Source organism: Caretta caretta, chromosome 20, assembly GCF_965140235.1.
Source record: "Caretta caretta isolate rCarCar2 chromosome 20, rCarCar1.hap1, whole genome shotgun sequence".
Lineage (NCBI taxonomy): Eukaryota > Metazoa > Chordata > Testudines > Cheloniidae > Caretta > Caretta caretta.
The window spans coordinates 9,130,723-9,147,268 of record NC_134225.1 but is presented as its reverse complement, the minus strand read 5'-3'; the positions used below and the strand labels follow the sequence as shown (position 1 = coordinate 9,147,268).

The following is a 16,546-nucleotide window of genomic DNA, read 5'->3' as shown; positions in this document are numbered from 1 at the left end:
GAACAGCATCCCCCGGAACAGATTCCTCCAGCACTGTCTCCGCCAGGCCCCCACACACCAACCCCTGCAGCCCAGAGTGCTGCCCCCAAACTCTGCTCAGCACCCCACTCCCTCCCCAGCCCCCCCACCAGCCTCCCACCCCCTCACCCGGCAGGCAGGCACACTCGTAGCTCAGCTCCCCGGTCTGGCGACACGTGCCCCCGTTGAGGCACTGTGAGGGCGCGCAGGGCATGTAGACGCTTTCACACAGATGCCCCGTGAAGCCGGCCGGGCACTGGCAGCGGAAGGAGCCTGGCGTGTTGAAGCAGGTGCCCCCGTGGCGGCAGACGCCCGGCGCCCGGCACTCGTCCACGTCCATGCGGCAGTTGCGGCCCTGGTAGCCTGGTGGGCAGGTGCAGTTGTAGCGGCTGTTCCAGTTGGTGCAGCGGGCCCCGTTGGCGCAGGGGTTGTTGGCACAGGCATCAGCCAGGGAGCAGTCCTGACCTGTGGGGGGCGAGGGGGGGCGGGTCTGTGAGCAGGGCCTGGTTGGGCATGAGGACACCCCAGAAAGCCCTTCACCCTAGGCCAAGCAGATCCCCGCCCTGGGGCCAAGGTGTGCCCATCCCTCCTCCCGCACCAGCCTTGTTCAGTCAGGTTCCGTTCCCCTCCCACAGCTGGGTTGAGGGTCCCTCCCCATCTCCCACAGCACCCCTATGGCCATCCCCCATCTCCCTTAGGCCTGCATGGCATGGGTCCTCCTCTCCGGCCTGCTCCGATCCTGGCCCCTGCTCCAACCAGGCCAAGCTGGGCGCCACCCCCTCCCCTAGACCAGCATGCCCCCCACCTACATGACCCTCACCTCGGAAGCCCTTGGGGCAGGTGCACTGGTACTGCACGGTGCCATCCTTGAGGGAGCTCTCACACACGCCCCCATTGGCACAGGGCGACTGGTGGCAGGGGTCCTGGAACTGGCAACGCTCGCCAATCAGCCCAGGCTGGCACCTGCAGAGCGGGGGCACATTGGTGTGAGTCCCTCCCTCAAGCGGAGGATCGAGACTAAGGGTAAACGCCCGGAACCAGTGCAGGAAGGCCACACACCCATCACCACTGCATCTGGGCACCTGCTACATCACGTCACTGGCAATGAACTTCCTAGGGGAAGCATCATGGAGTCTCCAACTGGCCTCTCTTTTCGGGGTAGGGTTAGAGTCCATCAATTTCCTCTACTTTTATTGGTTGCCAGGGGTTCCTTGGGGGGGGAGGTTGTCTCTGGCCCAGCCCATCCCCCAACTGTGCTCTGTGGGTGGGCACCCAGCCCTGCACTCAGCACCCAGCCATGGGCCCCCATGCCACAGCACATCAGCCACCTCCATCCCCGTGGCTCCAACAAGCTGTCCCCAGGGTAGCCTGGCCCTCATGCAGTTGGTGCTGGTCTTGGGGGTTGCCCCAGATCTCAGGTTATTCCCTCCAACAGGCATTGCTTGGCATTGCTCTGCTCCAAACACCCCCTGCCCTGTGCTGCCCATTCGCCCTGTGGGCTCAGCTCCCTTTGCAGGGCCTCAGTTGGCACCAGCGTGAACTCATCATTGTGCCAGCTGCTCACTTTACCCCCTCCTTGTTCCCCCAGCCCTTGCCAGATCTCCACTGAAACTTTTAATCCTCCCTCTCTGCTCCCCCAGGGGGATCCTCCCTGCCTCGGCCTATAACCCTGGCCAGGGGAGAAGGGGCCACTGAGTCTGACTCTGCTTCCTGACCCTGAAGTATTGGTCTGCTGGCAAACCAGACTGGGCTCAGCATCGGGGTACAGCTCCAAGCATGGGGGAATCTGTGCCAGTGCAAAAGGGCTCCCCATTGTGTAGCTATCCCTACACAAGGAAGGAGACGTGCTACACCAGTACAAGGCCCCTTTATACTAGCAGAGCAGCACCACCGCATGGGGCTGTATTGCTAACCCAGATCGGCAGAGAATCACCCCCACCCGCTACAAACTGTGAAGAGCTGGCGTCAGCCAATTCAGGACCCACTCCCTGAGCCCCCCACACCCCGTCATTCCTAAGATCTCACCTGCTGCTGCACCTCTTAGCACCTGCCCAAGCCCAGCCCCTGCTCCGACCCCGGGACCCCACCACCGAGAGCTCGTCCGCAGGGGCGGCCCCGGGACCCCGCTCTGACCCCGGGACCCCACCGACCAGAGCTCGTCCGCAGGGGCGGCCCCGGGACCCCGCTCCGACCCCGGGACCCCACCGCCGAGAGCTCGTCCGCAGGGGCGGCCCCGGGACCCCGCTCCGACCCCGGGACCCCACCGCCGAGAGCTCGTCCGCAGGGGCGGCCCCGGGACCCCGCTCCGACCCCGGGACCCCACCGCCGAGAGCTCGTCCGCAGGGGCGGCCCCGGGACCCCGCTCCGACCCCGGGATCCCACCGCCCAGAGCTCGTCCACAGGGGCACCCACTCCCAGTGGAACCTGGCCCAGCCAGCAGGTCCGCACCCCTCTCTGGTTCCCTGCCCCCCCCCCCCAGCTTCACCTCCTCGGGGCGCATGCAGAGGGAGTAGGGTAGAGTCCCTTCCCCCCCCCCCCCCCCGGGCTACGTCCTATAGGACTAAGCCAGGGTAGGCCCAGCCCGCCAATGAGCGGGGCCCAGCTCACAGGTCTCTAGCTAGCCAAGCTGGAGCAGCGCATGCTGGGAGCTCTGCAATGGGGAGGCCACAGGAGGGCTCTCTGCAGGGCTCACAGCCCGGAGCATGCCCCACAGGGCTGGGTCCGAGACCCACGGTGTGCAGGGGCTGAGAGGTGGAGGATGGGAGGGCAGCCAAGCCTGCCGGGCTGAGCCAGGCTGGGCAGGACCATCCTGCCTCCCAGCCCCAGTTCTAGGCTCGCTCCTGAGGACAGCTCAGGTCCCAGGACGGAGCCAGCGCTGGGCAGCACCTGGGCGCTCGCCCTCAGGCTGGGCTGGCTCCAGAGGGCACCCGCTGGGGGGAGCCGCACCAGAGCCTGGGTCCTAGTGCACAGATTATACCCTCCAATCTGCTCCTGTCTCCGGCTCAGCGGCAGCTCCAGCCAACCCCCACCCCCCTCGCCTGCCGTTCCCAGGGCAACGCAGAATGCCTGTTTGCTCTGCTGTCCAGGGCCTGCAAACCAGGCCCTCAATCCCGGGGGGCACCCTGCAGCAGAAACAGGGGGGTGCTCAGTTCACCCCACCACAGCACGGGAGCTCCCAGCCTGCTCTATACAGCATCCCCTGCTGGGAGAGGCTGGGACTGGAGGAGATCCTGTGCTCCTGCCCTGCTCCCTCCAGTGCCCTGCAGGCAGGGACCAAGAAGGGTGACCAGCAAGTGTGAAAAATCGGGACGAGGGTAGGGGGTAACTGGAGCCTATGTAAGAAAAAGCCCCAAATATTGGGACTGTCCCTATAAAACCGGGACATCTGGTCACACAAGTACCGCAGGACAGCAGGGACTCTGCCCAGGCCTGGAATTACACCAGCTCTCCAGAGCGCTGGGCCCTACCCCCCAGAGCTGGGGGCATGGCCCAACAGGGAGAGGAGAGGGCAGAGCATGCATGGTGCTGGGGGCACAGACGGGGCGGGAGAAAGGGATGGTGAGGAGAGAGATAGTGCAGACCAGATGCCCCCGCCTGCCACACCCATGGGCCCATCCAGCCTTGTAGCCCTTCTCTCCTGCCGCACTGGACCCCCAGATCGGAGAAATGGGCCCATCAAGACCATAACTCCCCTGCCCCCGGCTCAGACCCATTGACCAATACTGCCTGCAGGAACTCCTCCCCCTCCCCATCCCCTGGAGTCTGCAGACGGACAGCTGTGCCTGCCTCAGCAGCAGCCACAGCAAATGCCACTGACCATCCCAGGCCATGCAGCCCCCCCAGCAGTGACACAGGCAACTCCACTGGCCTGCGGACCCCCCCATCCCCATCCTGCACACTCCATTTTGGGCTCCCTCCAGCAGCACTTGGTGAGATGCCAACTCCCCTCTCCCTGCATGTGTGTGGGGGGCCACCCTGAGTGCAAGGCTGGGGTTGGCAGAGCTTCCCACCACATCCACCCACCCAGCCCCTGGAAAGGGAAACGGGATGTGGGGACAGGCATCCCTGTGGCAGGAAGCAGTAGGGGAGCAGGGCCCTGTATCCCAAAACCTGGCAGCGCCCTCCCCCGCAGGCAGAGCCAGGCTCCCACGCTGGGAAGGCAGCCCCCTTCCCAGCCCCATGGCAATACTCCTGCCTGCTCATGTCTGGGGAGTGGAGCCCGGCACCCAGCCCGCTCCGTGGGGCGGTGACTCAGCGGCTCCACTGCCGCGTCACCCCATGAGTCACCCCGGCAGTTGCCTCAGGCACCCGCTCCTGGAGGGATGGGATGCCCCTGGGCACGAGAGCGCACAGGGGCACAACTTCCTCCCCATACCTCCCAGCGGCAGGAGGCAGCAACCAGCTTTAGAGAATAGAACCCAGGAGTCCTGACTCCCAGCCCGCCTCCCCTTGCTCTGACCACCAGGCCACACAGCTCCCAGAATGCCCCCTCACCTGACAGATGGGGGCTACCCTGGCATGTGCCCCCTCCCATCCCCCAGTGGTCCCTACTGCTCTCCCTGACCTCACGCCCCTCTTCCAATTCCATCCTCCCACATGCATTCCCCCAACAGCCCCCTCCCCATCCGTCCCCCTGATCCCATCAGCCCCTGCTCCAATCCTGTCCCCCACCTACATATTCCCCATGGGCCCCTCCCCCATCCATCACCACGCCCCCCACCCTATCAGACCCTGCTCCAATCCTGTCCCCCACCTTCCCACTTCTCCAACTCCCACACTCATTCGGCACCCCCTTCCTGTGGCGTCTGGGCGGGCACAATCCAGCCTAAACCAGCCCCACCTTCTCACCCCGAGGTGCCTGGCAGACAGACCCAGGCTGCAAACCCAGCTCCAGGCTGGCACGGTAGGGCACATGGGGCCCACAGGGAGCTGCCCCCCTGTGAGGGGCCCCGCACACTGAGTGGGGCAGATTTCTGGCACTGGGAAGAAGCTACATTCTCTCTCCCCTCCTCCCAGCCCTCCCTGAGCCGGCTCCAACCCGTTCGACAGGTTCCAGCAGCACCAGCACCATGCTGGGCCAAACGGCAGGGAGAGCCCCGGCCGCTCCTCTCTGCTCCCTGTCGCGCCCTTCCTGCCCCCCTGGCAGCTCCCCTCTGTCCCCTAGTCAGAGTTCATCCACCTAGAGCTCGCCCGCTCTGCCCCAGGGCTGCTCCTCTCTGCCCCCTGCCCCACTCTGATCCTCCCCGGCCCCTCCTCTCTGCCCCTGCCCCTCTCTGCCATCCTGGCTGCCCCCTGTGCTCCCCCACCGCTCCTCTCTGCCCTCCCGGCCGCCCCCCCACTGCCCCTCTCCCCCTGCCCCCACCATCTTGGCTGCTCCTCTCTGCCCCTCTCCAGCCTCCCCCCAGCTTCTCCTCTCTGCCTTCTGCCTCCCTTCTACCTCCTCCAGCCACTCCTCTATCCCCGCCGTACCTCTCCTGCCCTCCGGCTGCTCCTCTCTGCCCCCTGTCCCCCCCCAAGCCTCTCCTCCCTCCCCCAGCTGCTCATTTCTGCCACCCCCTCCAATCATCTCTGCTTCTGCTGTGCCCCTTACACCCCTCCCCCTGATCTTCTCTGCCCTCCACTACGCCCCTCCCGCCCCCCGATCCTTGGTGCCTCCCGCCACACCCCTCCCGCCCCCCACACTCAATCCTATCTGCCCCCCTCCCACAGCACCGGGGGGTGGGGGGGGGGCTGTCTCCAGAGCACAAAGAACCCAGCATGCAGATGGGAGCCTGCTCCAGTGAGCTGGGGCAGGGGGCTGGGGGCACTGTGCTTGTTCTGGCAGAGAGGAGCGGTGGGGGGGGCACAGGTCAGCATTCAGTTGGTGCTCCAGCCCCACACTCCAGCCCATGATTTCCAGCAGCCAGGCAGCAAGGCCCCATCCAGATCCTGCTCCTACTCCTGGCCAGGCAGCGCAGCAGCCGGTGATTCACCTGTTCGGGGCGGGGCAGCAGGAGGCCCATCCACCTGTCTGGCATTCCAAGGCAGGCAGCAAGGAGACGGGAACCTGCCACAGCGAGCTCCGGCACCTGCCTGCGCTGCGGCTGTGCCGTGGCCTGGCACTCGGGGTAGCGGGGACCGGGCGACGGCACAGCACAGAAACCGCCCAGCTACTCCTGGCTCACCCCGCAGGAAGTGGTGGGCACAGGGCCACCCAGGCTACCCTTGCAGAGCCAGCCGCTGCCCCCACCAGGCGCCAACCTCTTCCCCCTGGAATCCATGAGCTGGGTGACAGGTCAGAGCCGGCTCTGCAGAGAGACTGCCAGGAGCTGCCCAGGCCCCCTGCATCCAGTCTCCGGGGCTCAGCCCCATCTGGTTCCAACTCCCCAGCAGCAGGGCCTGGAGCCCTGACCTGGAGAGGGGATTCCCAGATAATCAGCCTGCTTTGCCCCACTGGCAGCCCCACCCCCCAGAGCTTGCACTGCAGAGTCAGATGCAGGAAGAAAATGGAAGTGATTCACAGAGAAAGTCATTACTGGGATCAGAGACGGCAGGGTCGAGTGGCTAGAGCAGGGGCACTGGGAGTCAGGATCCCTGGGTTTTATCCCCAGCTCTGCTCCTGTGAAGTAGGGTGATGACACTCACTGAAGCACCCCATGCTAGTCAGCCCCAGCCCCTTGCAGCTGGCTCACCAGGACTCCGCAAGCCTGTTGGGTGGCACAGCACGGCAGACGTGGCAATCGCCATTCCACACCCATCTTCCATCCACACTGACCAAGCGGGGCCGGGCACAGCAAGAGCTGCCATGGCCCAGTGCCGTCTCCCCTTTGTTCCCAGCCCCCTCCCCACCAGCAGCTGGTGGGTCCCCCCCACATGGCCTTTACAGCATCCCCACCAGGGAAAGCATCTGGCCAGGCTGGGGCCCAGGGCCTGCAGTCTCTCCAGCCAGCCCCTTCCCAGAGGACTGGCCCAGCCAGGGCCGGGGAGCCAAACAGCCTCCCTTCAAGTGCTCCCACTGGCAGGGTTGAGAACCAGGAAACTCAGCACACTCCTTCCTGGCCTCTCCTACACAGGCCAGCTGCTCCAATGGGGGCTGGGGAGGTGGGGGTCAGCTCAGTCACCCTAGCCTGATGGGGTCAGCTCAGCTCCGGACACGGCCTAGGTCTCACATGCCCCCCACCCAGTTCCACAGATCAGCAGCTGCTTCCCTTCCAAGGGCTGTCTGCAGCCACTGGGATCAAATGACTCCAGGGCCCCCTCGTGAAGAGGCCCCCTGTCTGGGAGACTCTGGGAAGGAGGCCGGGCAGGAGGAGTCCCCCCCTCCCCGCGGCAGGAAGTGGGGAGCTGCGGGGGGGGGCAGCACACGTCACTGCTAACACTGTTCTGCAATCTGGGATTGCAACAGCCACAGCAGGGAGGAAACAAGGGCTTGGGCGGGGGGGGGGGGGGATCTCAGCCCCTTTGCCAGTGTGGGGTGGGCGGGGGAGAGAGCCAGAGGATGTGAACCCTGGGGTGTCAGCTCTCTGCCCAGGGAGCCCCAAAGAAAACATCCAGGCACCTTGTCACTTTGCCCTCCACTAGCCTTCCCCCAGGCACAAGATTCACCTCTTCTGCAGCCGCCCTCCCAGCTCATCCCAACCCCGGCTGGAAGCCCTTTCTCCCCCCAATGCGTCAGCAAGCATCACCCCGTGTTCCCCTCCCCAGCACAGGGCCTCGGGGACAGGAGGGGTCGCGCCCAACAGCTGGGCCTCCAGAGGCACAGTGAGTCGCCCACTGCCTGGCTGCTGACATGGAAAGAGACCCACCCCACCCCCCTGAACTCTTATAACACCCCACCCTGCCCCAAGCATCCCCCGCTCCCATCAGCTCAGGGCAACCCCTAGCCCTTCCCATATGCTCACAGCCCCAGTGGGGTGGCTCCACACCATTCTCCCAGATTGGCTCCCCTCCCTTGGCCTGGCGAGGGTCCCTTCTGCTGCATCCCTTTGCGGAGGCCATGAGGAGCAGGCAAGAGGCTACCTCACAGTAAGTGGCTGCTCCCCACATCCCCCAACCACTGGGGCTTGGTGCCATGAATAGAATATCATAGAATATCAGGGTTGGAAGAGACCACAGGAGGTCATCTAGTCCCCTCTCCCTGCTGGCTGGCACTCCCCAATCACCACCGGCTCTTTAGGGCAGGGCCGTGCCAGGCACGGTGACAAGGGCTGTGGGACAGCCATGCAGGCCCCCAGCCAAGGACACACATCAGGTGAGACCCAGCAAAATGGGCGCAGAGCCGGGAACAGAACCCAGTGCTGCAGAACCTGCGCTGGGCCGGCTGAACCACTGGGCCACACTGCCTTTACTCCTTATGACGCACTGCCAGGAACCACCCTCCCTCCTGTTAACCCAGCCCCAGGCCTCCGGTTCCCGCTGGTTCAGACCTGTCCATCCGCCGACCCCAAGGACAGTGGGAAAGGCACCCCCCCGTCCCCTCCCCCCCACAGCCTGTGAGCAACACCCAACCACCGTGGAGCCCATCTTGCCTACAGCCCCGTGCTGGATGGCAGCGGGCATGGATCCCAACCTGCAGAGCAGGGGGTCACTTACACGCAGGCTGCCTTCCCGTTGGAGTAGAGGATGCACTGGCCGCCATTCTCACAGGGCATGGAGCCTTCCAGACACTGCACGGCTGCAGGGAGAGAGTGGGAGAGAGCCCATTAGAGCAGAGGAGTGGCCCCCTCCCCTCCCTGCCCCCACCCCCACACAGAGCTCCCTCGTGCCCGGCCCCTCTGTGGGGAGCCCAGCTCAGTCACTGGCCATGCCAGTTGCACCAGGGTGGAGGGATCCAGGGGGCTTCCTAGCAGCAACCCCTGACAGCTTCTGCTCACTGCTTCCCTGTGCCCCCGCCACACCCAGATGGTCCTTGGTCCATCACCCGCCTGGCTTAGAGCACACTGTTCAGGGCAAGCCCCAGGGAACATCAGAGCACCCCATAAACTGGATGGACGTGGCAGGACCCTGCCCATAACCCCAAGCCCCACCCTGAAATGATCAACAGCAACGTTGTTGTAAAGCAGTCCAGTACAGCTGCCAAGGAGGGATTTTATGCTACTACATACATAAAGGTTGCTACCCTTCCCCCTATATTTATGACAGCTGCTATCAGGGCTGGGATTTAAACAGCCACCATTAGGCTTCAGAGTCAATGCACTGACACTGGTACTGAAGTTGCATGGGGAAAATTTCATCCCAGCAGCAGCAGGCAAAGGGAAGACACACACACCCCACAAACCAGGAGGAGGGCAGCTGTCAGACAAGTTCCATGCATGACTAAGAAGTTTAGTTTGGGGGTGCCCCCCACCAGTGAGCCAAGGAAAGGTCTGTGTGACTCCACCACCACCAGCCCCCAGTGCCATCCAGCACAGGGGGAGGGGGACAGGGGTTTTCAGGGCTCCAGGCACAACCTGCAGGTTCCAGTCATATGCTATGGCCCCGCACTCCCTGGGACCAAGGGGACAGCAGCCCCCAGAACTCCAGCTCCCAGAATCCTCTCCCCTGTGGCACATGGGCCCAGGCCACCAGGACCCCACAGGGAGAGGAGGCAGCTCGGGACCTGTCAGGGCCTCAAAGCCCAGCCAGTGTCTTCATCAAGTGTCCAGGGACCTGCCCTGCTAATCTCTGCCTCTTCCCAGGCCCCTCATACAGTAGTAACCTGCTAGCTCGGACCTCGGCTCAGAGACCCTCACCCTGCCAAGGACACTGGGTCATGCCAGGCAGCACAGAGCCGGGGGCCTCGGCCCCACATGCAGGGGACAGAGCAACACAGCTGGGAGGGGATTGCGACTGCACCATCCTGGGTGTTACAGCAGTTCGAGGCCCAGGAGACCTGCACCCACAGCTCACCCTACAGCCAGCCCAGCCCTCTGCCTCCACCCTGAGTGCCAGGTTCCCACAGCCTGGGGAGGGAGGGTCGCTCTGAGGCAGACTGACTGACACAGAGGCCCCCCGAGTCCCCAGCCCAGGGACCTGTTGCCCAGGGCAGCCCCAGCTCTGCCAGCCCCCACAGCCTCCTGAAGAAGCCTCCCCAGGGACAGTGAGACCCATCCTGTGCCAGGATGACAAGGACCAGCTGCCAGCCCTGTCTGGACCCAATCTAGGGTCGAGGGGCCAGGGCACCCAGCCCTGCGAGCCCTCTCCCCTTCCAGACCTCTGGGCAGCTCTGCCAGCAGCTGGGCTAGCATGGGGGGGCAAACTAGAGACACCCCACAACCCCCCCATGGGCCACTGCCTGGGCTGCTAATGGGAGGGTGGGGTGGGCTGGTCACAGCCCCCCTGGCTGGATTGGCCCCATGAATAAATGGGGTTAAGACATCTCTATGCCCCTGGGGCTGCAGCTCCAGGCCCCCTGGAGGAGCCGATCCCAAAGGGAAATCCCAGCAGCAGTTTTCCACGGCTGGGGAGCAGGGCAAGGCACAAACCCATCAGCCCCCTCCCCCCATGCAGAGAGAGAGGAGAGGCCAGGCCTGGGCCCCACAGGCCACATAGGGCTCAGGGGCCTTGCTCCTTCCCCCACCAGCCATTTCCTCCAGACCCACTTGGAGCATGCTGCGTGCCCAGCACACAGATCAGCTCCCAGAGACAATGCCGCCCCCGCCCCTCTCCCCCACTGCAGCCCCAGCTCCACCAGGCAGACCCCAGAGCCAGTGCTGCAGGCGAGACCAGCCCCCTCCCCACACACGGCTGCAGCCGAAGGGGTGGCATCGGGCTTAGACAGCTCCCACCCCCACTCTGATCCCTGGGCTCCTTTGCCCTTGGCGCCAACCCTCACCCCACAGCCCCGTGAGGGGCCCCAGGCGTGGCAGCTTTTGGGGAGGGGGATGAGATGCCGAGAGGCTCATTCTCCCGGAGAGCTGGTGGGGTTGCCCCAGGTGCCAGGAGGAGGTTCGGGCCCCGCACAGAAGAGTCTGTGGAGCGGCAAACCCAGTCGAGCCCCCCACAGTGGAGCGGGAGCCTGTTCCACACTGGGATGCGTGCGATGAGGGGCTCCCATGCCCCCCAGTGTGATACCCAGGGCAGGCCCGGGGGGGATTTTAAAAAGAGTCCTAACTTCTTCCACCCTAGAGAGGGAATGCGGGGGAGGGGGTCCCAGAACATTAACCCTTTGGGTGCCAGCTCCAACTCCCCATCTGCAGGGAGGCCTGATGGGAAGTGCAATGGGAAACCCGCAGCATGCACCCATGGGGCAGGCCCTCACAGCCCTCCAAAGAGGGCACCAACAGGAAACTAAGGCATAGAGATAGGAAGGGTACTGCCTAAAGTCACCCAGCGAGTCAGTGGCACAGCTGGGAGAGAACCCAGGAGTCCTGACTGCAAGCCCCACCCCACAATCTAACCCAGAAGCCCCCACTTCCTTCCCAAAGCCAAGGATAGAACCCAGGAGTCCTGACTGCCAGCCCCATCCCTAATTCTAACTCACTAGCACCCATTCTCCCCCCACACCCAAAAAAACAAAAAAAACAAACAAACAACAGCAGCAGCCAAGGCCCCATCACTGCAGAAATTCAAGGACAGTGGTGATAAGAGGCTGTGGGAACGCTGGGGCAGTTCATGCTGCCAAAGGCGGGGTGAGCCAGGATGACCCTGGAGGCTCCGGTGCCCCGGAGGGCTCTAGGACTCCTGAGGTGGAGAGAGGCACAGAACGACCCCCCACACCTCCCCCAAGTCCTGCTGTCCAAAGTGGGACACCCTCACAAACAGCCCCAGCTTCTCGCTCCGGCAGGCCTGGGGCACAGTCTCCCATCAGCCCCTGCAGGCAGCGAGGTGCTCAGCTCTGAGCCCTGGGGGTTATAGACAGCGAGGGGGGCACTGTGCCAACACACACCTGGCCTCACCCCAGCCCCCGTATTCCCCTGTCCCCCACAGCTGAGTTAGGGACAGTGCATGCTGGGACACAGCCGCTCACCCCTCTGCATCACAGGTATGCCAGGCGAGGCAGGGCACATACCGACAGAGTCTCGCACCCCTGACCCATGCTGTCCAGCAGCCCCGGGATCCTGACCACAGGCAGCCTAGCAGGACTACTTAAGCTAGCAGTAAGGCAGTGACCCGACAGCCACAGCTAGCCCAGGGACTGCCGGTACCTCCCATCTGCCTGAAACAGCACACCAAAGGCCAAGCCAGCCCAATGCATATTGTCAAGCAGGACACAGGATCCAGAGCCACCCAGAGAGGAATGGACCAGGGAAAGGTGAGACAGTCAGGACTCCTGGGTTCTATCCTCAGCTCTGCCAATGACTGGGGCAGAAGTAGCCCCAACCTGCCTCCTCTCTGGCATTTATGAAGCCTCATGAGGAGCTCAGGGCCCCAGGGAGGGCTCAGCCAGCGCCCCAGACTGTTCAGTTATGGATCCCATTACTGCAACTCCCCCACTCCCCAGGGCAGGGGAAGGGCTGCTCCTGCCAGCCAAGGACCCACAGATGGACCAGAACTGACCGTCACAGGATAGCGGAGCTGGTACCCCTGGCCTGGCAGACACAGCCAACTGCCCCGCCCCAACAGTGCAGCCAGTTCAGAGTGGTTGGTCTGGGAGAGTCGGAGCCTCTCATGTCTAGGGGATGCCAGCTGTGACCCAGCCCAGAGCATGGGGACCGACTGCCACAGGGTTGGCTGGAGTGGGAGACAGGACCTGTCACTTCCAAGGTGCAATCCAAGCCCCGGCATCCGAATCCCCACCACTGGCCCCAGCAGGCACCCTTCAGTGCAACTGGTGCCCCCGGCAGGGGCCGGGGAGGCTCACCCACTCCTTGCTCTCCCCATGGCTGGGGAAGCGGTCAGTGTCGCTAAAAGCCCATGAGTGGAGGGGGACTCGTGAGACGCCACTGCCCCAGGATTCCTGGTCTCCATTCTGGGTGGGCGAGCAGGTTCAGGCCCTGATTCTGGGGCACATTTGGATGCTGCCCTGGGGAAAGCTCTGCGGTCGCCAAGGCAGCAGGGAAGGGGGCTCACAAGCCAGGCAGAGAGCCCCTGAGAACAGGTCCACACTGTCCTACCAGTTGGGCAGGAGAGCATGGCCTGCGCTGGCTGTGCTGGGGCAGGCGGGCCCCCCAGCCCCACTCCTCCTGGCCCGGCGGGTTGGGTCCCTGGGTCTCCCCTTGCTGCAGCCAGCGGCTCTGTGGGAGGAGTGTTTACAACCGGATTAGCCAGTGTGATTGTTCAGGCGGCTCCAGGGCCCTCTCCAGATTCCACAGCTCTCCAGCTGCCTGGCCGCTTTGTTCACAGGCTAGCAACGCAGTGGGGAGAAGAAAGGGGCAGGCAAGTCAATGGCCCAGCCAGCCAGCAGGCCAGCCCTCTCCGGCATCTGGAGGAGAGGCAGCTGCTGCAGCTCTGAGCGCTCCCCCAGCATAGCCAGCGCCAGGGGAGGGGCAGGGTCTCACACTGTTTGTGGGTGAATGACAGAGGCCAGCGCCACCAAGCCATTGCCTGCCACCCAACTCCCGCCCCCGCCGCATTCCACAGGGGAGGCCGCCCCCACAAGCCCCTTCACTTAGGGGGCAACATGGGGAGCCTGGCCACAAACCAACCGGGTCCCACACAAACCATCGCGCCCTGGGGACCCCGCACTGCTGCAGCAGGGCACAGAGAAGCCAGTTTTGTGGGAGCCAGGCTGCTCTGGAGGAAGGGGGAGGTTAAACAGGGTGTGGCTAAAATCAATCAGGGAAAGTCCTGGAAACGAGACTTTGCAAAGGTAGGACCTCATCCCCAGGATGGGGGGCGAGAAGCTGAGCTGTTTCTCCCCCCCCATCCCCCAGGAGGACCAGGACTGGGGGAGGGGAGGACCAGGCCGCTCCCCGCCACACACAAGGAGAGGGGTAATCGACACCCCGATAACCTGATTTCTACTCTGACCACCCAAGACAAGAATTTACCCAGAAGAGGCTGAGCTGAGCCCAAGGCCTCCCAGCCCTTGCCCAGCCCCCAAGCAGTTGGAGCTGCAAAGGCCTCGTCCTCACTCAGGCTGTGACAGGGGCTAGAGGCGTCTTTCCCTAGTGAGGACACAGTCTGGGTGCATCTGGAGGCTGGTTCCTGGCTCCGGGACTGAGACGCTCCAAGCTCCTGCGGGGGGGTTGGCACCAGCAGTCTGTGCGGGAGCAGCGGCCAGACCCCTGTCTAGCCGTGGGGCCACGCGCTGCTCAGGAACGAATAGTGGGGCTTCCGCAAGGCAGCGAGTTGCTCAAGAAGAACAATGCTGGTCTATGTCCAGCCAGGCAGCAAGGGGGGAGGAGGGGTTATACTTCAGGGCATCCTCAACCTGCAGCAGCCATCCCACAGGCCCTGGGCCCATCCACATGTGGTCCCATGGGCTGGGAGTGCAGGCAGCAGGCCAGTCTCCCGGAGCCGCACAAACCAGTCCAGCAGCTTCATGGGCAAGTGAAACCCACGCTGAATAATAACCCTGCGCTGTATTTACCTTTCACAGCAGTTCTCTCATCGCTGGCACATTGCTGTGCACCAGCAAGTCCATGCAGGACACGCAATTGAATCATCTTATCTCCCAGACGCATCACCTCGGTCCCAACTCACACTCACTTGGGGGGCGGCGGGGGGGGGGGGCTGACCAGCTGGGACCCCAGGACCCTTACTGAGCTTGCCACTTGCCCGGCAGAGCCAGGGGAGGCCAGATCCCAGCTGGCCCAGTGCGGAGCTGGGTAAGCATTTTGAAGTTCTCTCCCGGCTTCCTTAGTGCTCCCTAGTCAGCGGGTGCCCTGCCGCAATGCCCCAGCTCTGTGGAGAAGTGGGGGGAGCCCAGCCCGGGCAGGGCTGGGAGCGCCCCAGGACCGTGCCTCGGAGTCACTTTCCAACACAGAAAAGTTTGAGCATCCGGGGTTGGCAGAGGGAAGAGACCGGAGCCAAAGCAGCTGCTGGAGCCTCTGTGCAGGAAATCAGCCCCCCACCACACCCCACACCCCCAGCCCCCACACTCATTCCACACACTGAACCACAACAAAAACGCCATCAAATGTAATGTCAGCCCCAGCGGCCCCCCCAGGAAGCCGTTTCATGGCAATCCCAGCTAACCCCCCGGGGGTGGGGTCACTGCTCCCCCTGCACAGCCCCCACCCCAATACAATGTGATCCCCCCCCACACACACACACACTCTGCGCCGGGCTCGTGGGGATTTCATGGGCAGGAGGCCGCGACCGCAGAGTGGGGGAAGGGCGGCAAGGGGGAAGGCGCCGGCTGGGGAAGCCGGATCCGCGCTCCAACTCCAGGTTTCCCCGCGCGCCCAGGCTGGCTGGCGCAGGCTGCTGGAAAGTTACTTCTAGTCAATAGCGAAAGAAGAGGAGCGCAGGATTGTTCCCCGCAGCCTCAAATCAGTGCCTGCGAACTCCCCGCCCCAGCCCAGCCGCGGGGCAGGGGCCGCGCAGCCCCCTCCCCCAAGCAGGGATTATACATTGATTAAGTATTTTCTTTGTGCTCTGACACAGGGCCAGCCCCCTCCCCCCAGCGCAGACAAGGGAGGGGGCTCTCCGGGCAGGGGAGAGCGCACAAGAGACTGGTTACAAGTGGTTCCCAAATTGGACGGAGCCGTCACCGTCCTGAGCCCCCCCTCCCCCCCCAATTCAGCCGCTGATCCCTGCCGGGGGAGCCCGCATCATTGGGGCGCGCGGCGGATTCCTGGCTTTGAACACCCCCCCCCTCGGAAAATAAAAGTTTTGTAAAGTTTGTAAAGAGAAAGTCAAGGGACCAGATCACGTCGCCCCCCTCCCTGACGCCACCAGACGCCCCCCGCAACATCAAACTGCGGGCCCCGAAACCGCCTGGGCCCCCAAAGACCAAGAGAGGACCCCTCAAGAACGGGGTCTCCGGAACTGCCCCAACGCCGGGCTGCTTAGCAAGAGATCGCCGGGGATGGGGGGGGGGTTCCCCTGGCACTCGCAGCTGCCGCGATCCCCGCTCCAGCTCTCCGGACCACAGCTCCCACAGCCGGCGCGCCCCCCGCACGGGATCCCCGCCCCTGCCCCCTTACCTGCTCCGGCTCCCAGCTGCACCAGCAGCGCGATGCCCAGGAGGCTGCCACCCAGCAGCGCCCGGGACCCGGCCCCCGAGCCCATCCCGCTGCTCCGCTCGCGATCCCGGACCCGGACCCCGCTCCTCCGCCGCCCCCGCCCTAGAGATCCATGGCGCGGCCGGGAGCCCCGCGCCGCAGAGCCAGACTCCAGCGCAGCCAGGCTGCCTCCCTCCCTCCCGGACCCTGGGAAACTTCCCCCGCCAGCAGCGACTCGAGTCCCGGCCCGGCCGCCCCTCCTCTGCGCGGGGCGGGGCCCGGCCGCCTCCTCCCCGGGCTCCCACGCTCCTTCCCTCCCCTCCCTCCTGCCCAGCCCGCTCCCGGCCAGGCCCAGCCCCGCGCTGCAGCCAGCGCCCCCTGCCCGAGCCGGCGCCGGCAGGTGCCGGGGGGCTGGCCGGGCTCACTCGCTGCAGGCGGGGGGAAAGGAGGGCACCGCGGCGCTCAGTGGGGCTCGGGCTCCGGGGGACAGATGACTGTGGAGGGGGAGGGGTGCAGTG

At 64.6% G+C, this 16,546-nt stretch overlaps 1 protein-coding gene across 1 annotated transcript in view; it reads right to left on the bottom strand.

Annotated features, from left to right (window-relative positions):
* The window catches only part of NOTCH3 (notch receptor 3), a 44,291-nt gene extending 28,078 nt beyond the window's left edge, over positions 1-16,213 (bottom strand). The window contains exons 1-4 of the mRNA XM_048834209.2: positions 16,011-16,213; positions 8,590-8,671; positions 839-981; positions 148-483 (exon numbers count right to left, since the gene is read on the bottom strand). Of these exons, the coding sequence (XP_048690166.2) occupies positions 148-483; positions 839-981; positions 8,590-8,671; positions 16,011-16,095 (646 nt within the window). The 5' untranslated portion in view covers positions 16,096-16,213. The remainder of the gene's footprint in view (positions 1-147; positions 484-838; positions 982-8,589; positions 8,672-16,010) is intronic.
* Positions 16,214-16,546: the final 333 nt, after the last annotated feature.